We start from the raw sequence: 19006 nt of genomic DNA on the forward strand, positions 1-19006 counted from the left end.
CAACAACAGAAAACAAGAAAAAGAATATTGAGACCCATTTTAGCTTTGCATTTTCTAATTATTAGTGCTGGGATTCGGCATTTTGCTTATGGGAATTGAGCTGTGTGAAAACTGGTTTTTATAACAGAGTTGAGATTATGCACCCCACTCAGTGTTATTTGTAACAAAACCCATCAGAAAAAAAGCCCTGTGTTTGTACTAATTCTCATTGGACTCCTATTGCTATTGTATGATTTAAGGAAAATTGTAGCTGCGTGTTTTGTGCCAGCAGACGTTGGTTGGAGCAGACAATGCATTATGCAGTGCTACATTTTCATCTCGGAACGTGCTGTTGCTGAGTTGTACCTGCATGTTTTATTACGCAGGATAATAACAAGCAATCGCTTTCATGACACAGTAAAGTAGAACATTTAAGATTGTAGGCCAGTAGGCTTTCAAATTGTGTGTGCTTGTTGCTTTAGGAAGTGACTTATTAAGAAACTACATATAGGGAAATGAGGGATGGGTGGACCATGGCATGCTGGTTATGCTTTTGATTTATATTTTGTGGAGTTTTTTTCCATTCAGTCCTATCATATCTTTGCATGTCAGTGATTGTGTAAAGAAAAAAAATCAGTCAGATATTCCATTTTGCTCAGGAAACAGGGTTATCTGTTTTAGCTCTTTGAACTGTACAAAGTGCTATAAAGCAGATTTTAAACTACATTTTTTGTCAATTGTTTCCTTATGAAGGCTTTAAAATCCTGTGTAGAATGTTCCCTGTAGCCAGGACAGCCATTGTCTCCCTCAGGACCTTGTTCTTTTCTCATAGGTCGGTGCCCTCAACTCTTCTTTCACAGCTTTTTGTGTCCAGTCCCTCACCTTGTCCTTCTGCCTCCCTTGTTCTTTGGCACAAGCAACACCTGTTGCTGTAGCTGCTTCAAGCTTTGCTTCCCTTTACTTGCCTCCAGCTCCTTTCCATTTGCTTTCTAATTTTTCCATTAGTTCTGTGCATTCTCAGGCAGCATCCTTCACATCAGGTGTTCTACCTGTCAGCTGATTCCTGAGGCAAGTACATGACCTGAGGCTAGAAACACAGAACCGGGGTAGTCTTGGGGCAAATTGGGAATTTTTGAACATTAAGGAACTTGAAGGCATGATTTAAAATGAGGGAATTCATAATCTCTTAAGAATCAGTGGTATCTTGTCAGTTATTAATTTTTCCAACAAAACTAACCCCACAAACCCAATAAACAACAACAAAAGCAGTCTGGAAGTAAGGAATTTTCCTACTCTACCTTTCAGGGTTTTGTTCTCCTTTCTCCTGAAAGTAATCTAAGTTCTCTTTCACTTCATCCTCTGGCCTGTCATCCCATTTCAGCAGACACAAATAACCTTTGCTTCAGAAGGCCTGCTCTGAGAAATATCATTTCCTCTTGGTCACATCGGTGCCTGAGTTGCTCATCCTGGTTTAATGCTGGGTTGTGTCTCTGTGTCTCAGCCCGGGTTGCTCAGAATAAAGGCCTTGTGCATTCCAAGTGCTTCTGGACTGTGCCAGGCCAGTGCTGGCACCTGTATGTTTGCTGGTCCCGCTTGCATTCCAGAGAGCCCCTGCTGCTTGCTTTTTGATGGCAATCTTGGCATGATATAACCTCTGTTAGCATTTGCTTTCTTTGGAACCTGCAACATCTTCCCAAAGGGTCATTTTTTGCTCCCATCTTGGCTGGAGACACCCTTCTGGTTTCATTTCCTTTCCCAAGTGCTGACCTTTCTTTAGCAGTGTAAGAGCAGGGGTGGTTTGTGCCTCTGTGAGTCCATGCAGAGACACTGAGACCAGCCAGTGCCCTTCAGTCTTTGTGCAGGGGGGGTTCTTTCCTTCTGCTTTTATTTGTCTTCCAAATTGTGAAGTTTTCAGAGCAGGGAATGGCTCCTTATGTACTTGTAGAGCAGTGGGTGTTCTGTACATGCTGTTGCAATAATATTTATTAGAAGCATTTCTGCTCAGGCTGAGTGCCCTGAGAGGACACAATTCTATGAATAATGCACTGCTGTCACCCCTGGAAGGTACCAGAACTCTGCAGCTGTGGGTTTCTTGTGTAAATACCACTTTCCCAGCAGGGCTCTGCAGTCAGTCACATGCAGCTCCTCCCTGACAACCCAGCCCGGGCTGTGCAGTGCCCTGGGTAACTGGTGAGTGAGGGTTTCCCTGAACTGGGGCTGTCTGCAGTGCCAATCCTGTGCAAGCTTTCATGCACTTCTTATCTCACTGCAAAAACTTTAATCTGTGGTGAGAAAAAATGAAAGAGTTATGTATTAAAAAAATCTACCATATAACTTCCCTTTTTCTGTCCCCCATAAAAAAAAATTGCAGCTCCTGCTGATGGGACAGGGGTGAGAAACTATTTATTTATCCTCCAGGTTTATTTTCAAGGACACTTACAGGTTTAGGGTACATATTTTTATGTTCTCAAGGAGGAACTTGCCAAATTTTAGTGCTATACTCCTGTCTGATTCTAATTCCCATTAGCAGTGAAGTACAAAATTGTTCTGTACTGCCTCACTTTTCCCCAATGAAATGTGTTTAAATGGGCTTCTCTGTCTCTTGTCCTAGCAAAGGGTAATGTTTCTGTCTGCGTGTATTTCAGCAGTCAGACGGGTTATCTGACAAGTTTTTTCTTAAAATTCTGGTTTGTTGCTTGTAGATGAAACTCAGCCTCAATATGTTTGAAGAGAATATTGAAATATTAGAGTAGGGTGTTTATGGTGGTATAAAATGAACATACACTTCAAAAATCAGTCTACTCATTTCTTACTCTGGATGAGTTCATAGATTGCTGAATCACCTGGACAAAGTACTTCTTTATGCCTCATTTTAACTCATTGTACAGTAGAGATAAATTAGTTACCTATTCCATGGGGATGCTATAAAGACTAATAAATTATTTAGGCAGCACTTTAAAGTCCTGACATAAATAGGTGATGAGTATTAATGGTGAAGATACTCAGATACACAAATGGCATTTGGACACTTCACAACCATTTGTGCCTCTGAAATTTGTTCCCTGGCTGTTGGTGGTGGGGATTTGCTGCAGCAGGTGACCTGGGGGAAGACACTTAACTCCTCTGCCATAGGAAGGCTGATGACACACCTCAGAGGCTTTTAATCTGCAAATGGCTTTGTAATCCTTCAACAGGAGGGGCACTATCAGTGAGCTTATTCCAGTTGCTTTAAGTCATCTGGCACTTTTTGAAAATGTTTCCCCCTGTGCTTCTTGTTGCATGATAAAGGTGCAGAATGCTTTCATTCCAAATACCAATTGTATTAATTAATTAACATATAATTTCTTATACTCTGAACTTACTTGGCAGAGAACTGGACATGTGCTGAGGGATATGATCCACACTTGCCTTAGAAGTGACATTGATTTATTCTTAGTTTTACAGTGTGACAGCTCCTCTCTGTACAGTAAAGAACAGCAAAGTCAACCATTTTGATACTATTGTTTCAAGATGTTAAAGCAGAAAACCAACCCAAATGTCTTATTGGGGGAAAGAATGTATTAAACACTCATTTTGGGGGCATCCTACAGCATAGCAGCCACTCAAACACTGCCTGCCAACCATGAGTGAAATTAAATACAAAGACTGACAAGCACTGTGAGGTAAGTTGTTCAAAATGCCTTAGAAGATGTGCAGAAGATCAGTAATGAACACACTCAGTGTCTATAGAAAGGGGCCAAATTGGCTGCAGGGTAACTCGGAGAAGAATTCCCTCAGCACGGAGTTTTGTTTTTCAGGGCAAAATTAGACTTTGTGGAAGGACCATCAGAGAACTTTCTCCATCTCTAGCCCAGCACTCCAGCTGCCAGCTCTGCAGTGTCCATTACCTGGCTGTGTTACTCACAGGATATCAATAATGTTGAGGAACAGGTGTTTGGGCATGGTAACCCCCGGAACCTGCTGCTGGTGTGGCTGAAGTAGATCCCTGAAACCTCTGGCTGGTGATGAAGTGCTGCCCCACCAAGCTTCTGTGGTTGGCAGACACGGTGGCAGCAGTAGCCCTAATGTCTCTTCATGAAGTGGGGTGTCACTGCAATGACAGAAACACTGTGATAAAATGTGCTGAAGAGAGGAAAACCCCTGCCAGACTGTTTTAAAAAGGTGCTTTTAGGAGAGTCACTCCCCTGAAAGTTGGGGGAAATGGGCTTCTATTCCTTCCGAAAGAAGGTTATTGACTGTAACTGCCCCTTCGGTGTGAGTGGTAACTGCTGACAGAAAGGAAAACAAGCACACCTTCTCTAGCTGGTTTTGAGTAGTGACTGTACCTGTATGAGGGTTCAGAGAACATACCCAGTCACATCTTCAGCAATTGCAGCCCACAGTTCTGCACCTAAGAATTTTTTTGTGAAGCTGAAGCTTGACAAAGGAGCCAGGTGCCAGGGAGACAATTTTCTTCCTACAAAGGTGAGCAGATGTTAAGTGAAACCTGGGTCATGGCAGGGTCCAGTGTTTAATCAACCAATCACTGAAATTAAGCACTTCTTTTCCTTGGAGCTAGTCCAAAATTTTCTTTTCCTGTTGAATAAAACATAATTTTTACTGCCTTTTTTCTTACAAATTTCCCTGGAATTTTTTCTTGTGAATTTCCCTGGAAGTCCTTGTGGACTCACAGTTTTCACAGACCAACATCTGCAAGTGTTATTAATTTTGGTTTCACTGAAAGCCTGCAAAGCAATGTGGGCCAATAGAAAACAGTGTCTAAAAACCTGAAGAGAAAATATTTCACTTAGGCTTGAGCAGCTGTCAAGGTCTGAGAAGGAATTCAAATAATGAAGCTTGATATTCTGATGTATCTTTATTTACTTATTTCCTTTACATGTGAGACCTATTTAATATTAATATTTAATATTTCTCCAGCAATACTTTAAACTGTGTGACTATTGGAAACAAAGAATAAAAAGCTTTTATTTTTCCTTCCCTCCCCCCTTTTCCTCTCCTGACTGATTATATCCAACCTCTTGCTTCTAAGGTTGAAACATTGGCATGTGTCCTTTTTGTTGTTTAATCCATGGTAAATGTAAATAGTTTATTATAATAATTTAAAATTAAGTTCAGTATTTCTGTGAAATTGCTGCTGCATCAAAATGGTCAGCAATTACACAGTATCAATTCTGAAAAGGTAAATGATTGCCAAGTTCAAATAGCTCTGATGTTTCATCTTATAATTATATAACATCATTAGGGACAGAATTATATACTCTTATTAGATATTGAATCCCCATGTACGTCCTGGGTTTTTGCCCAGTCTGTCTTTAGGAAAACTCTGAATGAATATTTGTGTATCACTTATTGGCAAAAACGTGGCATTCTGATTGAACAGCGAAGAATTGGAAATAAGTGTATTGACTCCACTGGTGTGAATGCATCACTACAGAGGGGTATTTAGAAGCAGATAACTGGGGGTGATCAGTAGATACGTGTCACAGAAGTGCATTTATGAAGTGCTCTTGATGCAGAGGGCAGTAGCACGAGCAATCTGGCCTGTGAATGCACCTTGGGCAGCGTCCAGACTAGATACAGACAAGCTGAGGAGCCTTTCATTAGGTGTGGGTGTCTGTTATATTGGCTGCTGGGAACAGGACCTTGTACAGAACAATAGCTCAGGCAGGTTGTATTGCTGTCTCTTCAATCACGTTTGCAAATGCTTCCCTGGACACAGCAGTGCTTCATGTAAATATATGTAGTGATAAGAAATAACAAATCCTGTGAAACAGCTCCTTGGGATGAGTTGCTGGGGAGTTTCCCCCAGAGGCTGTGCTGAGTTACCCCTTTCAGAACACATCACAGAACTCAAATGGTGTTCTCGCGTGAGAAGCTATGACAGCCCTGCTGTGGAGCTGTCCGAGCCCCTGTGGGAGGGGGGGAGAGGGCTGGCCTGGAGCTGCCAGGCTGGCAGAAGGGATTTGGGCAGCACTGCCACCTTGGCTGCTGCCAGGAGCAGCTGTAGGAACCCCCGGGATCCCCACTGTGCACAGCCAGTGGCTGTGGTGCTGGCAGTTTCCAGGGGACATGGAATTACTCATTTTCTAAGGTGCTATGAATAGACATGAATGCACTGGGGACTTAAAACAATTAATAACCAGAAGGCTGTTCTAGCTTGTTTTCTCAGTGACCAGCTATTAAACGTGTTATGCTCTTTCAAGACTGCAAAAATCTGCAGGCAATCCCCTCTCCACCATGCCCACCTACATACTGGAAGTTTTTCCATCCCCTTGAAGTGGATTTCATGTCTTGTGCTCTTTGTATCCACTACTTACACCAAGCAGCCTCAGCACTCTGCCTTCTGTGTGGCACAGCTCTGCTAGGCAAGAGGTGAGGCTGCACAATTAACTGGGCAATCAATCCCTCCAGCCACTGAGAACTGTGACTTGTTTTCTCATCTATGAATCTGTCACTCCATGTTTCTCCTCTGCACTTCAAAGGACAGATTTGTTACCCCTGTGTGTCTTGCACCCTTTGCCAACAAACATTCTTTGCTTCTCCTCTCTCTCTGTTCCTTTCCAAGAAGGAGGAGCAAGTGTCTGCAGCCATAGTTGTACACGATTCTCCTTCCTGGGCTGCAGCAGCTGTGTCAGGCAAACCTGCTGCTGGGGCAGCATCCCCTGTCTGGGGAGAGTAGATTGGGAACAACTGGATCTCAGAAAAGTGCACACTTCAGAAATGGCAACATGAAGCAAAATTTAGCCCCTGTCCCTTTTTTATTGTGTGGTGTGTAAGGAGATGAAGGAAAATATTTTGATCTCTGTAGTCAGTGTTGCCTTGTACTGTTACTGATCACTGGGACTTACATAGAAGACAAGCATGGACTGACTGCCTGTGAAATACAAGTGATGTTTTGCTGGCAACAAGCTGATAGATGTTATCTCTACTTTAGTAATTTTGTTGAAATATTCTTTAGTTTTATGTGTATGTGTGGGCTGGAAGTTGGAGAAGCATATACAGGACCTAAGGTATTAATTAGAAATGTTATTTTTCTGAACAGTAAAAGGCATTCCCCTTTATTTTTGCAGATCTAAAATCCATGCTCAAGGGTAACAGCTTTAAAAGAACTCAGCTCTTTACAAAGGTCTACTTAGCAATAATGAACATATTGTTAGTCTGTGGACAAAAAAGAAATTGTATTCCTCACTACTATTCCAGTTAAAGGCAGTTGTTATGGCAACTATTGCAGTGTCTTTATTGGTAATTCTACTGTACTGTTTGGGAGAGGCAAAATTCTCTTTTGTCAGCTGCAGGTGACTGACAGGATGGGAGACTGAGATGCCCTGTTGCCAAGTAGCAAGAGGAGGGTTCTGGCAATGTGTTTTAAGTTAACCTCACCCTTCCCTTGGGCACAGGGAAGCCAGGGCTGCCCACAAATGCAGACAGATTGCACAGGCAGGCAGATGATCAGAACACTCTTTCCAAAGCTCTCAGTGCCCAGAAGGCCTGGCTGCAAGTACAGCCAGCTGCTCTCACATGTCAGTCGTGGTAGCCAAAGCTCCATGTGCTGCTCCCAGGGAAGTGTGATGTGTGTCATCTATTGAGTGTTCAGGGATCCCATCCAAATACCTGACAAGAGTCAGACAGAAACTTTCCTGTGTGCTTCATGGGTAATGTAAGAACACTGTGCAGCAATGTTTATATTACCTCTGTGGGTAGTCCCTTGAGTGCAACACCTTCCAGTTGTGGAGCTCTGTTTGTGTGCAGTTTACCTGCAAACTTGGGTGGGCTGGTTTGGCTTCAAGCCAAACTTAGACATGTTTTTTCCTCAACTTTTGTTTCAGATGGTTGCTTCCTTTAATTTTCATACTTCTTTTACACTATTTTTGCAGTGGTTATTACTCTAACAGTGGAAAGGTCAGAAAGAGGTTGCATAAACCACTGTTGTTTCACAGGCACCTCTTGGAATGGATCACTCCAGAGGGATTTCTGCTCAGTTTTTAAAAGCAAGGGTAACACAGGTGCTATTTCTGAGTTAAACACTGGCCACCTGTAAGGTGCAATGTACAAAAACAAGTAGGGTCAGCAACTGCATTGTGAAGGATTTCTGGGTTTAGCATTAAGAGTTCAGCACTTGGTGAGTGGAGAAAGGATGGAAGATGCATAAGTTGCAAAAGATCAGCAGCTTTATGAGTATCAGCACATGCCATGAAACCAGCCAGCTTTAGGGCACTCTAGGCTGTCTGATGCACCTTTTCTTCCCCTTTCATATGGTTTTTCTGCACTTTCATTCCAATTGGATGACTGCTGCTCTGCAAGGGTAAATATTAAGTCATCCATGTCTACAAGTGTGCTTTGTTTCTTCAGCCTTGAGCTGCAAGGGACATTTGTGACAGCAGGGGAGAATTCTGATTTGCTCTCTAACTTCCATGGCTTACATTCTGTCTTTACTTAGACAAGAAGTTCTGGACCACATTGAAGTGACATCCATCACGTTAGTGCCACTTTTATATAGATGATAAAACATTGACTCTCTATTTTATCATATGTTAATCAAATTTTTGTGTACTGATCAAACTTTTCTGGTGGATCAAAGAACTAGAGAGTGGTCTCTGATTATCTACATGACTTTAGGAGCCAAAGGCAAAATTTCTCACAAATTGGCACTCATGAAATCGATTTTCTTGACTGTTGTAGAAGGGAAAAGAAAGCTCTGGATTGCAAGCCAACCTCATTCTTCACCGCATGGTAACAACGTCTCTGAATGACAAGATGAGAAGCTGTATCCAGTTATACAGAACTCAAAATTATGTTGTAAAAAAGCCAGAGAACTGTGAACACTGACTTATGTACATGATGGTTTCTTGAGCACAGCAGGGAAGAAAGCAAACAGCATTCTGACCTGCAAAGTTTGGCTTTGAGCAGGCTATAATTTTGGACAGACTTTAATCTTCTTGTTCTTCAGTGTTTTAATAAATATTAAGCATAAACTGATGCTCTTTTAGCATAAGAGGTGGGACACAATTAATTAATTAAGGCTGGCATGCTTCTACTTTGATCTGGAATGACCAGTTGATAAAATTGGAGAGCAAAATGTGCAGCATTATGTGATCACTTAAGGAGAAAACCGTATTGGTATCCAAGAATTCCTGGCAGCTGCACCACAGAGCAATCTGAGCCTGTGTCCCCACAGCCTGTCCTGTTCCCAATCCATGCACCCAAAGCCATGCCTGGGTACAGCCAGGATTGCTGGCAGGTTGCACTCCTGCTCCTTCCTTCCAGCAGCCTCACTATCAAAGGGCAAATTAGCAGCCGTGGCTTTAAGAGACTATTGAACTCTTGACCCAACTGATCATTTTTCAATTCGTCAGTAATATACATATTGGGGAGTGCACTGAGGGGAACAGTGAGGTGTGACATCTCAGCAAAATGTGCTGGGAGACTCAATTTTCCTGGATCTCTCGATCATGGAGTAACCTTTAATATAATGTTGGTTCTACAGGGCCCTTAACAGTGCCAGGCATTATACTGGGCTAAAAGATCAGGATGGATCAATAGACCAAAATTCAATTAATAATCAAGGGTTAGGTTTTAATAACCATGTTCCTCCTGGGAAGTGTGTCACTCTGCAAGTGGTCCCACAGAAACTGATATACAAGCTAATTTGATTATCACCAAATATCCCTGCATGACAGTGTTTTCCATAAAGTAAATGATCACTTCTGCAGGCAACATAAAGCCTAAGGGAATAGACAGACTTCTGGAACTACACCAGTAAAACTTGTCTGAGTTCAGATATGGCACATAATGTTCTCTTCAGATCTTTTCAGTTGATGAAAACTCCATGTGATTCAATCTCTCCTAAGAAACTGCAGTCAAGGATTTAATACCTGAAAACATCTCTTTTAAGAAGAAGAATTATTTAAACTGGCCCTCCCTGAGAGCAGTTGTTGATTGTAAGACCACTAGATGAAGTCATGCTATGGAACAGCAAAGTGATTTAAACATGAACTGGTTTAAGTCTGAAGTGACATTTTGAATATTTTTCTCTCTCTGCTATCAAATTTTGGAGTGAGAGGCTTTTTCTTTAGCGTTGGCTGCTGCTTACACAGAAATCTAACACTGAGATGCCTGGGCACAATATACACAGGTTGGAAAAATTGATGTGGCATGCATAGCATTCAGCTGCAGGCAGGAGGATTAGGTATCTAACACATAGTCAGCCAATGTGGCTTCAAAGTAATTCAGTGAAGTTTGGACTTTACTTTTTAAGAACAGGAAAGTAACAGAGATTAGAAAAGTGATACCTGCTATTGATACTGGCTTTGTGTTTTAGTGATGATTGGTGAGATATATACCAGGCACACTGTGCTCAATAGCAAATAATGTGAGAAACAATGAAAGTCAAGGTTATTCAATTCTAGATCGTGATGATAATCTTTCTTCACCTGTCAAAACAGTAAGCTCTCTAAATGGCTGCCAAATTTGGTTAGATACATCCAGCAGAAATAGCTAGAGCACAAGGCCTGTTTGGAAAAGTTACTGTCTGTCTGTAGAATAACTTTTCATTCTTGTCTTTGCAGTGCTTGTGTTGTACTTTTTCTACTGTTTAGAAAGGTATTCTCAGCATCCAGTTTGGCTGGCAAGGTCCAGCCTGAGTAGGTTTACAGTGTATAGGTGAGTTCTGAGCACTCCTTGCACTCGTGAATAAAGGAGGGATTCTCTATGGAACTGAGCACGAGTCTTGCTTGGGGCATACTCTGGGCACCCAGGCCAGTTCCTCCTAATGTGGAGTTGGTGCTGTTCTTCTCAGGGGATGTGTGTGTGCCAACTCCCCCTGGGTGAGGATCCAGGCCTGGCACCAGCAAGGGTGGGCACAGCATTCAGATTGTCATGCTGATGTTTGGCTCTGGATTTGAACTGCTCAGCGACCTTGAGATGGGGGAAGGGGCAGGATTTCAGTCTGTGATTTGTCTCTGATTACTCAAGACGGTCTGGAGACATGTTTGGGACATATTTTTAGTATCTGCTTTTTAATTCTGAGCATTTCCAAGGCATTTGGAACTCAAGCAATAAAAAAAATGTACTTTTTGCTATGTAGCTGAAAAAAAAGTCTAGGAGAATATCGAACATCATAAAATAATGGTAAATAAATAAATAGGGTGCACAGAAACCCCTTATTAACAGAGGCTGGAGGTAAGAATGTAGCCTTTGGTGGCTTGTTTTGAATTCTCTGACCTAGCTGAGAGGTGGCAAAGCTCTGCAGCCAGGTAGCTCTGTGCTGTGCTGGAAGTTTGGGGACCAGATTTACTCTGCTACAGATTTACATGCTGTCATCTTTGGCCAAGGAGATGAACTTTTATGGCCCCAGAAGCCAATGCATGAATAGCTCCTGGATTTAGCTGGACAGTGTGATCCCCTTTTGTGGATAAGGAGCGAGCAAGAGATTGCTGGATGGCTGTGGATTATGGTTGTTGCATGCTCAAGTTCAGCTGTCAGAAGAGGTTCGATTTTGTAGTTTTCTAGGAGTAAGAAAGAGTTGGTATTTTAAGTTTTGTGTGCTATTTTATAAAGAAAAACATACCACCTACACAGACTGCTGACCAGAGATGGCAGCAGAGTTTAAAGGACAGACTTAACCTTTTAATACTTTCTTCTAGATCTGAGCCGTCATCCCCTTCTAAGCTGTGGTTCAGTTTCCTTAGAAAATTCAGTTTCTTTCCTTTTAAAAGCTTAATGAAAATTATGTTTATCTCTGGCCTCTTGCACCTTACATATATTTGTTGTTTTCATATTGCAAGATGAAAATATATTCTTGTAATTGGAGAATTCTGTCCTATCGTGTATGCACCTCAAATGAGGTTACTTCACTGGAAATAATGTATTATGATGAAAAGCCTATTTCTCTGGTATTAAAAGAAGTTTCCAGGTGGTCTGTCACCAAGATCCCCCTCCGAGACTGTGAGTAACAAGACTGAATTCAGGTAAAATAGTCACTTCTACCTGAAAAGGCAAAGCTAATGTTAGTCAGCAAACAAAACTCTGTTGCTTTGCTGTTTGAGAATGCAGCTGTGAATGACAGTCCTGAGAAACATGTTCAGCACTTTTAAGTATTTTCAAAGCAAGGTGTGTAGCAGGGGGGAAATTTAAGAAATATTGCCACAAATCAGTGAAGAACACACTGTTAGAAAACAGCCTTACTAATTGGCTCCTGAGCCTCTGTATTAGCACAACTAATTTGTATTCTGGTTTTGAGAAGATATAGAGGAACGCTTTTAAAATGTACTTGAACAAACATTGCAATAGGGTGGTGCTGTTCTACTTTTTTGCTTTTTAGAAACACAGGTAGTGCTGAAGGTGTTTGGGTAGCAGAGTGATGTAACTGTGATACAAACCTTTCATTTTGGTACCTTGTCTGCATGTCTGTAAGACTGTGGTTGGATGGAGTGCACCTTAACGTGATTTTCCTTGTTTTGTTGTTGTTGGCCAGCAAACAGTTTGATTGTGTACATGCAAACTCATGTTTCACATAGAGACTTTTGTATATTTGGTGGTGAAGTATATATACACACAAATATGCATAATTTAGGTCTGTAAGCAAAACTGTGGTATGTTCTATGGATGCATGACATTGAAATCCCAGAGTTTCCCATTCTCTCGATCTCCAGCTGAGTATTCAGTGCTACCCAGAGTAGAATGACCTGTGGCAGCTACTTGCTTAATTATCACTTTTGCAACTGCCTCTTGATCAACAGATATAAAAGGGCTCAGTGGTGGCTGTTGACTAACTTTTTAGAAAAGGTGCAGAATGTAGTACAACTGAGGCCTGAGGTTGGAGGGGTAAATTTTGGTCTTTCAGAAAGATGAAACAAAAAATAGCCACCTCCTTCACAGCAATAGTGCAATGCCAAGCTCTGCTCTGCACAGCCACTTTCAACAGACCTGAGCAAGCCTGGGAAGTCCAGACAGGTCAGGGCAGTCCTGAATTCTCCTGTCAGAGTTCTAGCTGAGGATAAACAGGTAGGGTCTTGGTACCAGGATCTCCTTATCAGCTAATAAACACACCGCTTTTAAAGAAAACCTGATCAAAATGTATTGGGAGTGCTTCTCAGGCAGTAGGAGGGAAGAGGGAGCTGACTGCATCTTTGTGGTCATCTTTGACCACAGTCAGGTAAGGCAATATATGACTTCTGTAGAGGTGTTCTTGTTTTTTTTCCCTTCAGTGCTAGCTTTCCCTCTTTAAAAAAATTTAAAAAAACCCCACCAAAACAAAACCACCACCACCACCAAAATACAACAACTATTGTTAAGAAATATTTGGAAATGGTTTTGATCATTTGAGCCAACTGATGATTGAATAATATTCTGTAATTTTTCCAGGAAGTGAAGGTGGGTTTTATTTTTCACTTTGTATTCTAAGATTGTCTAGTGAAATGTGGCCATGTCCTTCAGTTCTGCTTGCGCAGTTGTGCTTTTCTCTCTCTGAGGCATGTCAAAGAAAGTCTGTTCAGAGACCTTAGGTCTCAATGTGCAATAATTGTGATGCTTATGGATGCTCGTAACTTCTGCTGTACCATTTTGATGGGCTTATGCACAGTTTTAAACCCCCTTCCCTTTTTCTACAAGTTATTACATAAAAATGTTTGCTCCATGGTATAAAACACAGGGAAAAGCAAATTATAATGCATGTATTTTACATTTAGCTGAATTGCTGTGGTACAAAGTAACGTTTCAAGCCCAGATTTAGTTGTTTTGCCACCCACCAGATGTTTGCTTTGTTCATTTCACTGGAGTTACCAGAATTGCAGCGTGATCAGATTTAAACTCAGTTACCACTGAGGGATCCCTGTAATGTTGTTGAAGGAAAGTGTTCCCCAGTGCAGTCCCTTGGCAGACACGGGGATCAGTCACCTTGAAGCAGGAGTGTAGCAGAGAGAGATGGCTGGGTAGCACTGAAGGGGTGCCAGGGCAAGGAGCAGTGAGTTCAGATTAGAGAGGGGAAATTCAGGTTAGATACATGGCAGAGTTCCTTTGTTGTGAGGGTGGTGAGACACTGGCACAGCCTGCCCAGAGAAGCTGTGGATGCCCCATCCCTGGCAGTGTTCAAGGCCAGGATGGATGAGGTTTGAGAAACCTGGTCTGGTGGAATTAGATGGTCTTTAAGGTCCCTTCCAACTCAACCCCTTCTATGAGTCTCTGGTTTGGTGAGGTGAGTGGGGTGGGGTTTTGGGGATTTTGTTTTTTTTTTCACTTAGCAGTGAACATCAGGACACTGCTGGAAGGTGATCAGAGTAACCACAATCTTCTCCAGGTAAATGCTAGCCACAGGATATTCACTTTGGCTATGAAATAAAGCAGTTCAGAGCTCGGCACCCTTTGGCAAGTCTTTGCCAGGTATCTCCCTCTAGTGCTCATAACTAAAATCACCCACAAACCAGAAGTGAGGGCTCAGTGCAGTAACCTGTGTGACTCAAGAGGAGACTTTCTTTTTCTACTATGCTACTTACTTTTTCCCTTTTGGCTTCATCTCCATGCACTGAAGCTTTGGCATCTTCACTGAAAGGAAGCTTAGTTTCTCTCATACTTTACTGTATGTGTTCTGCACTTCTTCTCTGGCTGAACATGTGCTTTCCTGCTCATTCATCTGGAATGGCTGTGAAAAATCAAATTAGTCAGATTGGCCAGTGGTGGAATTTGGAACAGCTCCAAGTGGCTCTGCATCCTGTGGGCTGAGCCCTCTGTGAGGACACTGCACGGGCACCTGCAGGCAGGGTGGTTGGCTCGCTCCTGTACCAACCTCTTCTTTTCTCTGCAGACTGAAATTCACCCTTCTTTGCCTTGTCTTGCTGCAGTGCCCTGGCAGCATGTTATTGATGCTCTTTCAGGGTTCCAGTTTGAATGAGAGGGTTTTTGCCTGAACACACCTGAGGGGCCTCCAAAGTTGGTCAAAGTGCAGGTGTTCAGCCCCTCTCCACTGGCTGTGACTGCTAAGTTGTTGTCTCAGTGTTTTCTTCTCTGAGAAGCAGAGGTAACTATACATAGCAGAAGCTTGAACACCTAAAATTAATGTGCCACATGACTTTTTAAACAGTTTTAAGAAACAATACTGCTCATCCTCAATATGAAGCCACCCAGTAAAAGACAGTCGGGCACATAACCAGCTCCAAAAGAGATTAGGACTGTTACTTAAGGTAACACACAACAGAATAAAAAGAACATATAGAGTAATAAAAGAGAAGGAATTTATATACAGGTAAAAGGAGCTGGAAATAGACACCAGTAATCCCAGTGTTCTGGCTGACCTCATCAAAATGTTTCTTTTGCTGACATGCAGTGATATGGCATTGCCTTCACGCCCCCTTCAAGGCAGGGAGAAAGGCAGAGGGAATTCATACCTTTTGCTCTTGGATGGAGCCATTTTTATCCAAGTCTCTGTGGTAGCCAGGGAACAAAAAAAAGCTGTAAGAATGAAGAATTAGAAAGAAAATGCAGTCATGGAAATGGAGGCCAACCCACTGAGAAATGTCAGGGTTTATTTTTAATTTTTCTTCTAGTAGCTGCTGCTTTTCTAGTGTAGTTTTCCCCCCTTCTCTTTAGTGAATTCTCTTCCCTGTGCCACTTGAGACTTGGAGCTCTCTCTGGGGTTGTATTTAGCAGTGCAGGAGAGGACATGTACATGGGTGCATATTACACACCTCCCCACGCCTCACCTCCCTCCCCGTGTTTGCACACTCGTGGCTACAGTGCCTGGACAGAGCTCCAGAGAGGCAGAATGGAGCAAATCCTCCATCTCTGTAGTCACTGGTGTGCAGGTAGCACTTTTTATCCCAAGCCTAGAGAATACTTAACGTTGCTCTGCAACAACTTGCCCAGACCAGGCTTGGGTTAATGAAAACATTGAAACCAGCACTTAACTTCCAAATGGATTTCCATGGAGACAGCTAGACAGTAATACTGTTTGGGCTTTTTTATTCAATAAAAGTTTGAGTTATAAATATTCTCCATTTGTTTGCTATTTACAGTTGTAAAATATTTTAGGATAGCCTACCCGTCACCTGTCATTCAAGGTCTCTATAAATGCCGTGAAAACATCATTGTGAAATAAAAACATCTTATTTTCAACCCACAAACCCAATTCCCACACAGTCACAAAATAAAATCAGAGAGACAAAAAAGAGGAGAGAAGGAGCTGGAGGGAGGGGGAGCGAGAGGAATACAGTACAGCAGGCGACAATGCAGTATTTGCTACACAGTAGCAAAAGAAATGGGTACAAAATTTAGTCTGCTATGATGATAAGCTTCTCAGGACATTTGTTATAGACCAGCGCTGGCCAGTGCATTTCTGAAGGACGAGCTGGAATCCAAACTCATTGTCATTGTTTTCCTGCAATTCCAGGCAACGCTTGGATTTTCGGTTCTGGATAGGACCTCCCTTTAAAGACAGGAAAACAAAAAGAAAAAGAAGTGCTTGGATTAAACATTGTGAACTTGCTGCATTACTGCTCTGTAGAAACATAGATTATAGACCATCCCAGTGTCCATCTTTAAAAGTCCACCGCTGCTGTGAGAAAGGTTTCAGTTAGAGACAAGGTAAGCACTAGGCTGGATTTGGAATGAAGGTTCCTTTGTCACAGGCTGGTTTAATCTCTGATGCAGTTTGGAATAGCCTCAATTGCCTGGTTTCCATTTCAGCAAACGGGATTGCTGGAAGTGAGCTGTGTTTCTAGCCATGCATTTTAACCATGAGCCAAAACTTTCCCATTTGCTTCAGTTCCCTAACTTTGTGGCTCTGCTGCACTTCTGAACTCCAAAAAAAGGCAAATGAGGCCAGGGGTGTCCTGTATAAAGAACAAAAGGCAAAAATGTTTATTTTTTGAATACTGAAATGTCTTTTATAATCTTATGTTGCTAATCCTCAGTATTGAGTCTGTTCAATTCTCAGCTTAATAGTGGCATGTTAAAGCCCTGCCCTCACTGCTGAGGCGCACCAAGTCTTAAATCACTGAGGCTATCAGCAGTTAGCTATAGACCTCAATTGCAATTAAATTGTCATGCAGGTGACATAAATTACATTTTCCCCCTTTTAGATCTGTTTTTAGTTGGTTCTTTCATCCCCTCTTCTGTCTAATAAAGGTAATAGATAACTTGTGCACATTAGTGTCTGGGAAGTTTCTTCCAAGATACACTGGGCAGAGTAATTGCACAGAAGTCTGAAAGTGGCTTTCCCTAGAGTGTCTTGGACCTGTGTAGGAGAGAATTACTGGCTTAATCTGCCATCAAAGAATGAAGTGTAAGTCACTACAGATTAATACATTTGAAAAGTGTACATGGAAAGAGCAGCTGCATTTAAATTACTTATTTGTACAACAGGGGAAAAAATAGTTGCTATAGAAAAACCCAAGCCCATACAAAAAAACCCTACCATCTCATAGTTTTGTTCAAGCCTGTGTCATACCTTGCATTATAAAGTCCTGACTGGAAGAGATTGTTCTTACAATCACAAGTATATTGGCATGAATATATTGGCTGTGTGCTGTTTTCAAGCAGGCTGCTCTGCAGGCAAGGGGAGCTCGTGCCACTCACAGAGGTGGCTGGGGGTCTCCTCCTGTTCTACCACCACCAATTCTTAGTGACTACTTTCCCTAACAAGTGACTTCTAAAAGAATTTTTTAGACCTGGCTAATACAATACAGAATTAGGTTTGAAAGCTCCACATTTTAAATATAGCTTTGGGTAAGTGAGACCATTTCTGAACTAATCCACCAAAATATAAACTGTGAGGCTCTTGTAAATCCTCATGGTTGGCCTATGTGCAGTCTTGATACAATTTTCACTGATGAATTTACTAAACAGACAGGTATACACAGGTATTTTAATGAACCTCCATAACGAAATGCTGAGTGAACTGTGTTTCCCCACTGCTGTGTAACTGTTATTGACATTCAGATTAATAACAGTAGTTGCATTTGGGTGTCTGATGGGAGCATAAACTCTAAGATCCAAACGCAATAAAACTGTAAGACATGCAAGAAATTTGAAGAAACTAGGATGAAAAATTAGTCAAAGCTTTATTATACGCTATTTGTTCTCTTATCCTAGATATGTGCCCTACACCCCCCTCCTCAGCTCCCTAACTCTCCTGGTTACTCTGGCCTTATAAAGCTCAATTCAGTGAGATAGGTTTTTTCCTCGTAATTTTTGTTTTCCAAATTAATTTAATGAGCTCTGAACTAGGTTCTTCACACATAAAACTCTGAGGTAATAGATATTTTCTCGCTGCAAAAATAAACAGCTGTTTTATTTTCTTCTAGCAAACCATAGTGTTTCTGTCCTTAGTGAAAGCTGCAGAGTTGTGGGTTTTTTCACTGCACAGGCTCAGTGTCGCATATGGCACTTGGGATCAGCTCCCTGGGATTAAACTGGAAATTAGAAATTAGTTTAAAAATGTTTCTGCCTAAACCTCAAGCCAAGATTAAAATCCTCGTGTTTTCAGCTGATGCTGGAGGTGCTTGTGTGGCTGTCAGTTACATTAACTAGTTTTGAATCATTCATTTATTGGCTGTCTCCCATCCCAGTTTCAGTGCTGAGACATCTTCAGCTCAGATCTTGCACCAGGGAAGCTGGAGAAAGGTCCTGCTTTCTGTCTTGTCAGAAAACTAACCTGTTATGGGACACCAGTTCAGGTCTGTTATTTGCCTGACTTTTGAACTTGGGATATGAATCTGGGTATGGTACTTTTAGACTTTGCCTGTCATTTCTAACTTACTGGGGTAAGGGGAGGAACAGAATTCTCTGTATTTCTTGTAAAGCATGACAGCTTTATACACTCATTTCCCTGGTACAACTCTACTCACCCCAACCCTGTGAAAAGATCTCTGTGGTGTCCACCTGGAGAACAGCTTGGAACTCTGTTAGGTAGAGGAGGGTGCAGGGCTAAGGTATAAACACTGCCAAGCTCAGTGAGAATATTTGTGCCTAATTCCCCTTCGTTTCAGTGGTCAAGGATTTCTTTCACTTAAATGGGCCCAAATGCCTCGCAGATTTG

At 42.0% G+C, this 19006-nt stretch overlaps 1 protein-coding gene across 2 annotated transcripts in view; it reads right to left on the reverse strand.

Moving 5' to 3' along the window:
• Positions 1 to 15913: 15913 nt before the first annotated feature.
• The window catches only part of GALNT18 (polypeptide N-acetylgalactosaminyltransferase 18), a 226617-nt gene continuing 223524 nt past the window's right edge, over positions 15914 to 19006 (reverse strand). For both annotated transcript variants that reach the window (XM_071558981.1, XM_071558979.1), the window contains exon 12: positions 15914 to 16393. In XM_071558981.1, coding sequence (XP_071415082.1) covers positions 16247 to 16393 — 147 coding nt within the window. In that variant the 3' untranslated portion in view covers positions 15914 to 16246. The remainder of the gene's footprint in view (positions 16394 to 19006) is intronic.

The sequence above is a fragment of the Pithys albifrons genome, chromosome 6, assembly GCF_047495875.1.
Source record: "Pithys albifrons albifrons isolate INPA30051 chromosome 6, PitAlb_v1, whole genome shotgun sequence".
NCBI lineage: Eukaryota > Metazoa > Chordata > Aves > Passeriformes > Thamnophilidae > Pithys > Pithys albifrons.